The sequence below is a fragment of the Apostichopus japonicus genome, chromosome 4 (genome assembly GCF_037975245.1).
Source record: "Apostichopus japonicus isolate 1M-3 chromosome 4, ASM3797524v1, whole genome shotgun sequence".
In the NCBI taxonomy this organism is placed as follows: Eukaryota; Metazoa; Echinodermata; class Holothuroidea; order Aspidochirotida; family Stichopodidae; genus Apostichopus; species Apostichopus japonicus.
The window spans coordinates 4,028,405-4,042,652 of record NC_092564.1 but is presented as its reverse complement, the minus strand read 5'-3'; the positions used below and the strand labels follow the sequence as shown (position 1 = coordinate 4,042,652).

At 35.8% G+C, this 14,248-nt stretch overlaps 1 protein-coding gene across 2 annotated transcripts in view; it reads right to left on the bottom strand.

Moving 5' to 3' along the window:
• Positions 1 to 14,248, bottom strand: part of LOC139966187 (uncharacterized) — a 63,121-nt gene that overhangs the window by 28,876 nt on the left and 19,997 nt on the right. For both annotated transcript variants that reach the window (XM_071968965.1, XM_071968966.1), the window contains 4 exons: positions 12,946 to 13,068; positions 6,121 to 6,222; positions 5,434 to 5,540; positions 1,983 to 2,075 (listed from right to left, as the gene is read on the bottom strand). In XM_071968965.1, the coding sequence (XP_071825066.1) occupies positions 1,983 to 2,075; positions 5,434 to 5,540; positions 6,121 to 6,222; positions 12,946 to 13,068 (425 nt within the window). The remainder of the gene's footprint in view (positions 1 to 1,982; positions 2,076 to 5,433; positions 5,541 to 6,120; positions 6,223 to 12,945; positions 13,069 to 14,248) is intronic.

Genomic DNA, 14,248 nt, shown 5'->3' with positions numbered 1-14,248 from the left:
CTGGATACAATTTTGCTTGAAGGAACTATTTTCCTAATACAGTTCTTGTAAACGTGGTAAAGTAGGCTAATACTGACTTCCGTCATCTTACGGCTTTGATAAGCCAATAACGGCTTCTTCGCAAGTTCGCAATATTGTACAGTAAAAACCTTGAGTCCACCTTGCTGTAATTAACAATGTCCAATTGTCAGCAAGTGACAATGACCTCAACAACTAATTGCCTATATACAGTATCTAACCCAAACATTACAACTATCGTCTAGTTACAGAGTTGTTGGCAATTAATCTAAGAGACTTTGATAAGCCAATGATGGCTTCTTGGCGAGTTCCTGCTTGCAGGAGTATCTAAAATACACAGATACATACTATATACATAAACGACTGTCAAAGGACCTTCGAAAGCATGGAAGTATTCTTAAAACCATAAATCCAGTTTCACGTTTCTTTCCGCCCCCTTCTTACACTTTCCACTTTTTATACAGTACATAACGTTCACTTTTCAACTCATCTGTCTCAATTCCATCACTTTCAATCAAACCATAAATCCTGCTTGACTTTTCTTTCTGCCCCGACTTTCTTCTTTTCTTTTCTATAAATAACAATCCCTCTTAAACATAATCTAACTTCTATCACTTTTGCTATGCCTGTGGCAGTCTGAAAATTCTGTCACAAACTTTTCACCCCTCCAGAGTGGCCTGTAATAGAACACACCAGGGGGATGTGACAACTTTATTAGTGACTTCCCAAACAGAGAGTGAATCACTAATTAATGAACACTTCCCTGCAGTGGCAGTAGCACTGGTGTCAGATTACCGAGAACGCTCTTCTCAAACCAAGTGAAAATCATTGGGGAAATGAGCTAATCTTCAAGAACTCAAGTCACATTTAGTGAGAAAACAGTTTACAAAGCCTGACGGAAATATAGACCTATTTCCCTTTCTTCTCTTCAATCAAGCTCCTTAGTAATTTGTTATCAATCTTCTGCAATTTTAACGAAGGTAACCCAGTTTTAATCAACAGAAGCTTCCAATTAATTAAAATAGGACACCATTATAGATTCTGTCAAGGAATGTTTACTGCTTAGCAAGTCGTTCATGATTCTAGTCAATTCTGTTGCATTAAGTTGCCCAGCAATTGTTTTACAGTGTTTATCATAACCAGACGAAAAGGAAATCAGAAAATGCTTTAACATTTCTTCATTTAAACTTAAAAGAAAAACTTGACTTCATTTAAACTTTATTGTAGAATTTTAGTTTTGGATAGTAGCCAAAAATATAAAAATACAATATGAGATGTGACTTTAAGCCCACGGAAAGGAGGATAAAGAAAAGAAAATTATCAGGAGATCAGCATATGTTTTGACAGAGAAAGTGTCCATTAATGCTTTGCTCTGATGGCTTCATTCACAAACTGTTCAGTGATCTTGTAAAAATGACACACACATATTCATAACACACCCATATGGCAAATAAAGCTTACATTCATGAACGTATAAAAGGCTGGATTTATCCCATTGTAAAGTTTTAAAAATAATAACCTGACGTCAGAGTTATGCAATGGAAATCTCAAGTGTTTTTTCAAGAGGGTTCTGTCATATATATCTGTTCTAATGTGCATGATCTGTACTGCTTAACAATCTCTGCATTAAAACTGGCACGATCACATTACTTTACAACATTCATGTCAAAGCCTTCTAAAGTAGGCAGATTTAAACCAGTTTGATTCCATGATTAAGACAGGGCTTCTTTCATTTCCAGTTATGTCACATCAGTTTTGTTTACCCCTCCCTAATTCTTCACTTCTCAACTTAATTTTGAAAATAGTTCTATTTAACAGAAGGTTATCACCTGCAATACAGTTTTTTTGTTTCATTCTCTCCTTGTGATGGTAATGAGTAGCTTTCAAGTCTATTTGAAGTCAAGGAAAGAACCATCTGAGTTATTATCTTAGTACTTAAGGTTTTTAAGTTAGATTCCACTTACTGCTGTCACATCTATCGCCACGGAAACCAGGAAAGCATTCACAGACGTCAGGCCTGGTGCACTCACCGTTAAGGCAACTTTGTGCACATTGAGCTGTAAAAAAGTATATCAAATAATATGATAATATGATCATATCAAAGCACAGAGAAATAAAGGATATTTAATGAAATAGTTAAAAGAAACAATGGGCTGACATTAATATTCAGGCCTGTGCTGAAGAGTTGGCTCATCATGAAAGTGTCAGCCTTAAAGGGTGTGAAGACTCGCGCACAAAGAAACGTCTCATGCCGGTAATCTGACCTAGTTTCAAATGAGGTCAAACAGAAGTGTTAGACACCACCATGGATCCCAGAAAATACACACACAGCTTTCTACCGTCGGTAATTAGATACTAGTGTACAGTCAATACATACAGCTACGGTCAATACCCACAACACAGTGTAAATAGCAGTTATGAACATCTCAAGTCTAGATAAAAGTATACTACAGGTAATTACTGTCTGCATTTTGTAGTGACAAGAAGAAAACTTCACTTGCAAGCAGCGGAAAGTTAACTTTTCAAAGTGCGGCACGCGGTTTTTGGCGAGTCTTCGATGCCTTTAAGTAAGATTCCAGAGATTTAACATATTTCAAAGAAGAGTATCTCGTAAACTCATTTAGTAGGTCTACAATTTGTGCAAAAATAATTTTTTTCTTGGACTTATATAAAGACTACATATATAACATATATAAAGACTACACTTCTGCCTAGAGTCATCCTGTAACATGTGATTAATACTAATATGAAAAACTGTACTATATCTTCATCAAGTGTTCCTCTAAGAAATTTTCCATTGAGTATATATTTTATTCCAGTAGTAGAACTTTGTAGTAGAATGCTCCTGTGTTGAATGTTATGTATGTACAGCAATTAATGCACTGCTAACCATTGTAGTGTAGTGTGTGCAATTCCTGACAGTGCACATTATTTAGCTTTATACATAGCTACTGTAGTTAACCGTGGTGTATATGGCTATAGTACACTAAACGATCGCTAATTTAAAGTTTCTGACCGTAAATTGGATACAGGTTACAGTAATTTTGCCACTTCAAGTTCCTAACACCATGTGTCTGGCTTTATTTTTTGGTGGATATCTGGAACAGTATGTAATACGTCGTTTAAATCTTATCAGTTACAGGAGCAAATGAAACCTTCTTGTTTAATTTTTTCATCGCAACATCAGTTCAACAAATGGGCAGGCCATTGCTTTAAAATTGCCTCATAAGGGCTTTGTGGAAACACTGTATCTGTATGATCCAATGTTTAAATCACATGGAATTAATTGATAAGCCATAATAACTGGTGAAAACATCTAGATTGAATAGTATGTGTTTTACTTCGGACCAAATGGCAAACGTCTTTTGCGTGATACAAATGCTTTGTACGTCTCAGAAAAACTATGCAGAAATTAACAACAAAATGCTAGAAAGTTGACAGGGGCTTTGCATGATAACAATCAACAGAGTCTATTTTTAGTGAATATCTTTTCAACTATTGACAGTATCAGTACACTATGTATTTAATTGCTTCCTGTTCTGAAATATATAGTAATGTTGGCATGGTTTATGACAGAGAAAGAAACATAAAATTCCCACGACACAGAATATTTATAGCATCCAGATGAAATAAAGTTACAAAATACATCAGGGAAATGATTGCAACTGGGTGGAAAGATTTGAAAGGAATGACGGTGTCATTAATCGATGATGACTTATTTGAAAGGTAGATTATGTACTCAGTATGGTTACTTAATATTTGTTTGGGTCTGCTCAGAAAAACTTGTTTGCGTTCGCTCAGAAAAATTCCAAATATAGTTTGAAATACCTCTGCAGGAACACACAATACTTAGCAACAACGACCCATGAAAACACATTGGCGTGTGCACAACGGAAGTCTATTGTGATTAGGTCTTTAATATGCACGAAAGAAAAATGAAGAGATGAAACCTATAACTTCAACAACAAAATGGCTGCCAAATTCCGAAGCAGGGAGTTTTGCCGTAGACTAGTTACAATAAATGCTGGCCTAGACATCTGTATGGTATATAACTCCCTTACATAGCACAGATCTGTGAAAATGTTATAGGCTAAGCATATGCTATCAATGTCAGAAATCAATGTAAAGTAAGACAGTGCCTAGATAGAATATGCAACATTATTCATAACTTCTGTTCAAAATTTAACAAAGTTTTCCTTTTCCCAACCACTATAGGCAAGTCATCCCAACCCCAGCCAGTTCTGACTCCTTTCCCACTACGGTATGTAAATAACGTTTTATGCATATATGTTGATTCAAACACTCAATTATTAATGGCTACTTTTGGCGATATATGAACGTTGCACAAAACCGAGAAATTAGTGTGTCCTATGAATGGCCAGCTTACTTTAGCAACTCTCAATGCAGGGAGAACAAACATACTGTGTGATGAAAAACTTTCCAGTACAGTATCATAAATATTAGCTTCCCTTCAAACTTCATAACTGTCTCAACTCATAATAATTTGTGATCAAAACTCAAATATTTACAGTGGGTGATATTCTACTACAATTCAACTACAACTTCACTGGTCATGACCCTGTCGAAATGTGAGTGTCAACAAGACCTAACCTTATGATATTTGAGTGCACTTATATTATAGCCTATACAGAACAAACTTGACTATCTCTACTCAAAGCAACCTTACAAGTAGTTGAACATTGTGAAACAACATACTTTGTGTTCATTGAGCATGAGAACCAGAAAAGATTTGTAGAAATCCCTTGTGGGCATCAACCATGTCAGTATAGAATTTTAAACCAAAATGTTTCAATATCCAGAAATAACAGTCTCCTATGTGAAATATAGACACATTTTACCAACTTTGAGCTACTGTAGCAAATGACTTTAAATATTTGTTCAGAGTTAATGACATTGTTTAGATAGTACTGTGAAATATTTTTGCGAAAATGCCAACTTTTCCACCATTTGAGAGAACCTGTTGACCCCTTGAACCAGTTTGCTCCATTTGAGATTGACCCACTGAAGATGATGCCAATTGACCTCAAGTGACCTTTGACCTCTACCGATTTCAGCAGGGTTCTTGTACTCAACAAGCTGAATCTGTATACCATGATGAAGTTTCAACAAAGATGCACTATTGAGTCATCATGTTCATAAAGTTTTCAGACTTTGACCTCTGTTGACCCCAAATGACCATTGAACTTCACAGAAAAAAATAGGGTTCTTGTACTCAATTCGGCAGATCCACATACCCAGTATGAAGTTAATCCAGCATTAACTTTTTGAGTTACAGTGTTTACATGTAAGTGTTGCATACAAACACACACACACACGCCATCATCATCGCCAAAAAAATTCCCTTTGCATCCAGCAAGAAATCTAAAGGATTAAAAATATCATTTGAATACTTACCGTAGCAACTATTCTCTCCCTCAGAAAACAGATACCCCTCACAGCATTCTCTTATCGATCTGTACTGAGTTCTCACTTCTTGTCTGTATCTGATTCTGTACTGTAGCCTGCTCGGTGCAAAAAAATAATTCAATCATGGATGGTACTACCATTCGTCGCAACATTTTGCACCGAGTACGGTTATTTTCAATATTATTCAGTTCTGAAATCCCACAAAAACAGGAGTTCACTAACTGGGTTGATCAAGTATCATTTCAGATATTGCCAAATATTTTTAACATTTTCATTACTGTACATGGTATGGCTCAGTTGCTGATCATTTTTAATAATTTAATACTGATAGGACATGGTATCTGGTTGGAAAAATTGCTTGCAACAGCATGGAGTGAATGAATAGCGATGAAAGTACTGTAAGTAAAGCTCAGTTTGGTGAGAGTGACTTATACTATTAATCCATTTAATCTTATTTTAGGCTTATAGGCTCAGTTGGTTTGATGATAACAGTGACAAAAAACTGACAGGCAAGCACAGAAAATTCTGCACTGTGACAGTTGGTTATATTTATGTATGGTAACATCATCCTTTGATGACAGAAATTGACTGTCACATTAAGTAATATTCAGACCAACATTAAACCTTTGATAGCTTGTTTATAAGTCAAGATTGTTGAATGTTGCGGTACTATACCTTCTCCTTGTACACTTGAACCAATTAGAGATATCCAAACAGCTAGTGTAGTACACTACATCAAAAGGCTCAGAGAATGATGATGAGATCGTCACATGAAAGCTGCAAAAGGTAGAAGGAATTAATTGAAAGGAAACAAATATATTACCACAATGAAATATGCTCTGAAGGTTCCTTGTGTTGCAACTAAACAAGCACAAATAAATCTGTTTCATGTGTATAAAGGTGGAGAGGATAGGGGAGGAGAAGGGGAAGGAGAGGGGAAGGAGAGGGGAAGGGGAGGGGAAAGGAAGGGGAGAGAACAGCAAAAAGGTGGCATGGTGAACACTCTTCTATTGCCACTTTAGAAGAATTTACACCTGTGCAGTAGTTCACAAGCTTAGCAACCAGACAAGTGAAACATGTATATTGTCCTTTTATTACAGTAAATCATTGACACAGAAACAGCAAGAAATTATATATACTGTATACAGTACCGTAGTTCTACTGTACTTGCTCTTGGGTCAATTTATTGGGTCATTCAAGGTATAAACACTGACCTCCAGAAAAACATCTAATAATTTATAAACTTGCTGAGATGCTGAAATGAGAGCAACATTTACACACTACCAGATGTTATGTTGTCCTGAAACTCTCAATGTTGTTGTTTCTATGTAGTAGTTTAATAGTAACCAACTAAAACTGTCACAATACTCTACATGGGAGTAGAATATGAACACTTTCACAACCAAATATTAAAACCACATTCAGGATGTGCCTTGACTTTCAATTGGTTTGCCATGTTTTTTAGTTTAAGGAAGTTGCATACTGAAGGAAAGAATACATAGCTCTCCCAAGAACCCCCATCACTGGAAGTATGCTACAACAGGCTTCTACTGTATTACTACTACTGTGTTACTATACTACTGTGCTACTATATACTACTGCAACAGTGTGCTATCAATAACTGAATGTGATATGATCATACTGTATGTCTTTGCAAAGACTGCTGTGTGCACCATGAATTGCTTCAGGATACTTTCAAATTGTAAAATTGATAAATTTACAGAAAACAGATTACCACAACAAACTCTCAGCTTATGAAAACAGTTTGAATTGTTTCCTAAATAAATCTGTTCCTTCACATCCTATTTTGGTTTAATCTACTTAAATTCCATAGCTGAAGGGAGTGATGGATTTCAAGGATAACTATTGGCACAAAGTACAGTATACTGTACATTATGTTTTACCTTTCTGTGAAAAGTCACTGCTATCAATCTAGGCTTTTATTTCTATATATACCACCTTTTTTTTTAGAGATAAGATCCTTTCATCATATGAAGGCTATCAGTTAAAATGGACATGTACAGTAATTACTGTACAGTACATTACTGTACAGTACATTACTGTTCAGTACTGTACATTACTGTACAGTACATTACTGTTCAGTACATTACAGTACATAACTGTACAGTACATTACTGTACAGTACATTACTGTACAGTACATAACTGCACAGTACATTACTGTACAGTACATTACTGTACAGTACATTACTGTTCAGTACATTACTGTACAGTACATTACTGTACTGCACTGTACGGTACTGACTGTACTGTACATTACTGTACAGTAATGTACTGAACAGTAATGTACTGTACAGTAATGTACTGTACTGAACAGTAATGTAATGTACAGTTATGTACTGTACAGTGCAGTAATGTTCTGAACAGTAATGTACTGTACAGTAATGTACAGTACCGTTCACATAAAATCGGCCGTGGCATCGTGTATCGTGACAAAATATGAGGAGACTCGAGGAGTCTATCGTGATATCGTTTCCATTACGCCTATAGCAAGTACCTAACGTGATATCGTGCGTCGCATCGTGGTCGTAATATCGTGATAGTGTGTGCATCATTTCACTGGCACTGTATACTATCGTGATGTTATCGTTATAGCGTGAATCACGTTGCAGAACGATCGATCGTTTCATCGTGATTTGAAAGAATTGGGGTAGGCTTCTTCCCGCGGTAGATGAAATCATCAATTCAACGCAATGTGCAATAGATTTATTGCAAATTCTGATCAAAAAGTTTGGTGTGTCACCAAAATTAAGTGTCAATCGACATACAAGTTTCATAATCGCAAAACTAGTACGATACGCCTAATGAACACACTGTAGGCCTACTCATCCAAACTCCTTCATACAAACCCCTTCTTGAAAAAAAATAGCGGTCGCAAAATATTTTCAGTTCAAACAAAACATTCGTTCTGAACTTCTTGTATGCAAGAATATCAGCCTAGGCTTTAATTGTACTAGCAAATCGTCCCAAATGTTACGATAGGGTTAATATGCATTTGTAACGCTGAATATAGGCCTACAGTAGCTTTTTCACCGTCCGGGATGCATAGGGTGGCATACTTTAGTATGTTTGAACATTGTTTTCACGATCGAATTTTGCAAGATTTTCGAGAAAATTGTTTGCTTGAAGAATGTTTTTCCGCACCATATGATATGCTCAAATAAGCAGTTTCTTTTGCATAGCATCAGTAATCGATATGATCCTGATGGCAACCCGTATTGACGCGCACATTAAAAATTATACAAAATTGGTCATAACTTCTGTTAGAAGCTTTTTTTTATTTAAATGTCATAAAGTCATTTAATTGCTTTTGGCCGGACAGTTTTGTATGGTAGCAACCTTACTTTCTGAAAATACTAGACGGTCAAGTTGTTCACGAACCTCGTAGAATTTTCAAACCAGTCCAGACATGTTTAGTTTCACCAAATCCTTCATACCATGCAACAAAAGTATATTTTTTGAATATTTATGTGGTAATACTTGAATTTTTCATTTTGTTCAAACATGTGTTTAAGCATCATGTAACGTAGTTAAATACACATTCGCTCAAAATGCAATGATTAGGGGTAGACCCAGTATATTTTATGGGTTCCGGCGTGTCTACGTTCCGACAATTGTTTTTTACTCTGAAGTTCTTTTGACCAATATTTTTGACCAATATGTTTTCGGAGTTCGGACCAGATTTTTTTAAGACCCATAATTTTTTGGACCAAAATATTTTGATGACACAAATTGTTTTTACTCTAAAATATTTTATGACCAATTTTTTTTTTTCGGACAAGCACTATTTGGGTCATAAAAAACTCTGGGCCCTTTTATTTTTTGTTTCGTAAATAAAAATTGGCGCGTCCGAAAAAAATTAGTCCCCCCAAACAAATCAGGTCAGAAAAATTGTGGGTCCAAAAAAGTTGATTCCACAAAAAAAAATTGGGTCCATATAAAATTGAGGCCCCCCCAAAAAAAAAATTAGGCCGGAAAAAATTTGGGTCCAAAAAAAATGAGTCCCCCAAAAAAATCGGGTCCGAAAAAATTGAGTCCCCCCTAATAAATAGTTAGTGAGACAAAATTTGGGTCTAACAAAATTGATTCCACAAAGAAAATTTGGGTCCAAAAAAATTGAATCCCCCCCAAAAAAATAACTTAAGCTAGACAAAATTTGGGTAAAAAAAAATGAGTCCCCAAAAAAATTGGGTCCGAAAAAATTGAATCCCCCCAAAAATTAGTCAGACAGAATTTGGGTCTAACACAATTGAGCCCCCCCCCCCCCAGAAAAAAATTGGGTTCAAAAAATTAGAGTCCAAAAAAATTGTCGGAACTTAAAGAGACGTCGGAACATAGAGACGTCGGAACATAGGGTATGTCACCCTTCTTAATACATTGAGAAAATACTAGTCAAAAATATTTTCTGAAGAAAAACCGTACGATATATTTCACAAATATTGATGCTTAGATAAGTGCTTCCTCACAATCAACGAGCCGCCCCGAAATTCACTCCGCTTACGTAAAACTTCTATATATATATATATATATAACACATGGAAAAAACAAGTTTTTACACACATAATTCCCATTGACATTGTTTACGGAACATAAGTAGGTCAACGACATTCGAACTTGGCAACTTGCCCAAGTTCATTGCACCGTGGGAACGACACAACAAATTGTACATGATTGTACATTTTCTCGCCATCTGGACGCCCGAGTGTAACTTTTGATGTAATATGCAAATTATTAATGGTACTGTGCGGTTAAAACTTAACCTATTGTGACACATACAAATTTTGGGAAGTTGTTGTAGATGTTACTTTTGTATCAAATGTCAAGTACTGTATGGTACTATAATTTATAAAAGACGCTTTTCCTCAGGTGGTAGGGAAAAGGGGTATTTGGATACTTAAAATGACCATGTACTGTACATGCAGTTTCAATTCTATTTAGTAAGCTGTTCTTCGCATTTTTATCCTTTGTGGATCTTTATTGGAATAAATTCGAAATGTATTTTTGACGCCAGTATTTAACGGTAAGCATTTTTTAAATTGTTGACTGAGCTTCAAAATCCATTTTCTAAAAAGTCGGTTTTCATGAAGGTTTTATCAAATAATAGCTAGGGTAGGAAAATATGAATTAACCACATTAAAGAAAGTTTTTCTATTATCCAAATAAAATACATGTTTCTCGTACTGAGATCTGAAAAAAAACAGGCTGACGTTTTTCTTCTTTTCATGCGCTAATACTAGTTTGGAATATGTGGCAACCTTAACAAAATAATTTTTAAGGTTAGTTAGATTTCTTGAATCCGAATAGAGACTCGGGAATCAGGAAAAGGGAGGCCCCTTGCGCGGACAATGAAGATGTTTTGTTTTTAACTGGCCCTGCTTCAGAGTTGTTGGGGTGGATTTTTTTTCCCTTTTCATTCTGTTCGAACCAACGATAAATTATATAAAAAATTAACACAAGAAAGGCTTAGTAGTACTTTATTATTCTTCAAAATGTTGCCAACTATTCAAAGTAACGTGGAACATAAAATCTACAACTAACACTACTAGTAACAGAAAAGTCGCTATCCGTACGTAACGTTACTGTTGTTAAATAAAAAGTTAAACGTGTAAAGTTGTGAGCTGACATCAAACAGTTTTCAAGGCGGAACTCCTGTAAAGATCGATTTTCGCACAGTAGAGTAGGAACTTCATGATACACGATATTAAGACTTAACGAAATAGCGTGAATAATAAAAACCCAAAGCCCAAACGAAGTTACGAATTGTGTTGCGCTCAGCTTGAAATCACGATCTCACGATATAACGTGTTAGCGTGAATGTAGCAGTCATGTTTGCTATCGTGAAGGCTTGGTATCACGATATAGCATGTGATCGTGGTATATCGTTATATCGTGTACAAAAAATTTACAGTAGTCAGGTTTCACGATAGAAAACGATAGAAAAAGATAAGGGCATCACGATACACGATGCCACGGCCGATTTAATGTGAACGGTACTGTACTGTACAGTAATGTAATGTACTGTACAGTAATGTACTGTACATTACTGTACAGTACTGTGTACTGTGTAGTACAGTAATGTACAGTTATGTTAAGTACTGTAGTGTACTGTAGTTACTGTACTTGTAGCACACAGATCATTACATCAGGTCACCTCAGATGCAACACAAGGATATAATCATTGAAGGAATCCAAACATTTGCAAAAACTGTAACATAAAAGAATGTTCCCTCTAATTCTCTGACACCATTATGACTTTTACCCCTAGAACAAACATACAGTAACAAATAGGACAGGGGGTGGTTTATCTCTGACCAGTGGTCACTCAGCTTTCTAATAGCTGAAGAACTGTTAATAACCTTAGAGATCTGTCAATTGTTCAGTATGCATTCAATGATACACTAGTATTCAATTATTTTCACAGAAATGGAACTTGTGATCAATTGGGACAACATTGTACATGTGTAATGTGCGTTAAGAAATGTTTGTTAAGAAAGTGACACCACTCACGTTACACAACAATTCACCCGGATGATTGTGACAAACTTGTGTAACACAAAATGGACACTGAGGACAAGACTATACCCCCTTGCAATTTTCATTCCCAAATTTATTGAATAAAAGAACAGATAACAATGAATAAATTACAGATAGACGTCTCGCATGACCGGAGTCCAGGAATTACAGGTTGATTTTGTACGTACATATTGAGATTTGACGTCACTTAATTTTAAAAAGCTTGCAAAATATCAAGTCATCCAAGCAAATGGTAGGCTTCGGTACACTTTATGAATGAGAAAATTATTCTTTTGAGACTTCATTGCACCTCCAGAATACATCACTCACAAAACTTTTCCCATGGAGTAAGTAATAGTTACTACTTTATGGGAATCCTCTACCTCAACATTTATTATAAAATTTCCTTTATTTATATAAATACAGATTAGGTTTGAGGCACCCGAACACCAACACTTCATTAATAGTCACATTAACAGTTTACTGCAGAATTGGGCATTGATGGATTGCAAAATGCATCATTTTGTGATAGGAGAAGCTTTAGAATGGAGCAATTTAAATAATTATCTATGCAAAGGTATAAGTTCCAGAATTAAACTCTCACCAAACCATGTAAAATATATTTCCACATTACTGGGTACTCAACAGTTCCCCATCCAGATTGATGTAGTTATGACCATTTTTCTATCCTAAAAAGAACATTACTACTATCAATAACAGCAAATTTTGTGTCCTCACTTAAGGCTCCACCTTTAACATTATAATATTAAGAACATTGGGGTGAGTTCAAAAGAGTAAAAAATAATGTTGTGATTACATCCCATTAATGGTTGAGTACAGTATGTACAGTATGCTACCACCAGAAAATAATGCTGTGATTGTATCCAATTAATGGTTGAGTATGTACCTGTATGCTACCACCAGCAGAAAGTCCAACTATAAGCTACAGTAGGTGTATAATATTTACCTCTCTGTTCTAGTGCAGACATGATCTCCATCAAAGTCTAGAGATGTTCCTTGTGCATCTGTGCTGGAAATGGCACAAAAGGCAAACAGCCAAGCGACTGAAAATAACATCTTTACGACGACCCTGAAAAGAAAAGAGAGGAGACTACTGGAGGTTAGAGAATTAGGCAATCTTGGACTTCACAGTTCATACATATTCACACATATATATTCTCAAATGCCCTTGACTTTTTAACGAGAAAATGGGGCTCCATTGGTGTAAACTGAGATTTTGATAAGTACTGTACAATAGCATTCAATACCAGGGCTGGTGTTTAACTTTGACCCGGCCCAGATGAACATTTCAACACCTTTCTGGGATACACTATACTTTGTCAGGGTGACATCGATAACCGTTTAAGTACTGTACATCTACAAATTAGATGGCTCTGGGCAATTTACAGTGCTCACAAAATGAAAAGGATCAAGATATTAACACAGTATGACTCAAAGTGAACCATCAAGGGTGACATATGAATTCCATTCCTGATGCCCTTGGGACTTTATTCTACGTTAGTTCAATTACTTCTCAAGATATCAAATCTTACATTTTCTGTTCACGTCAAAGATTGAACTGATTGATGAAAACATTCCATGTTTGGCGCTATCATTTACAGAAATTTAAAAAATATCTGTATAATTCGCAAATCAGGATAAATTACTGTATGTCCCAAGTAATGGACCTACTGTAACGTAGTTATGACAGTGCTGTAGGTGCATATAATGTAGCACTTAACCTTTCCGTACTTAAACGTGACATGTCAGATAACATGATTAAAGATCTACTAAGAGGAAGGAATCAAGGAAAAGAATGAGAGGTCATTTTACGTCAATCAAAATACGCATATGGAGCCAAAGTTGCCAAACGGACATAATATCTGGATTACAACTTAATGATTGCGATATGAGTCTGGTTATATACAGTAGCCTTGATCCACAACTTTGAGATGATTCATAAAGGAACTGCTACACTCAAAACAACTTAAAGCAAGTTAAAGCAACTCTACCTACTTTACATGCTTGGTTTTGCCCTGAAACACACTTTCAACAAAACTTTTATTTTCTTGTTAAATGTGAATGTCAAAATCAAGAGTTAATTGATATAGATATGTAACTTATGATGGCAAATTTGACCACTTGCTAATACAGTATGTGTCAGAGCTCTAAGCCTAGGCAAACTATAGTAAGCTGTAAGTGTATCATAACAGCACTACACGGGCCTGTCTACAGTACTGTAGCCCTGTCTAGTGTGCATCATAACAAGA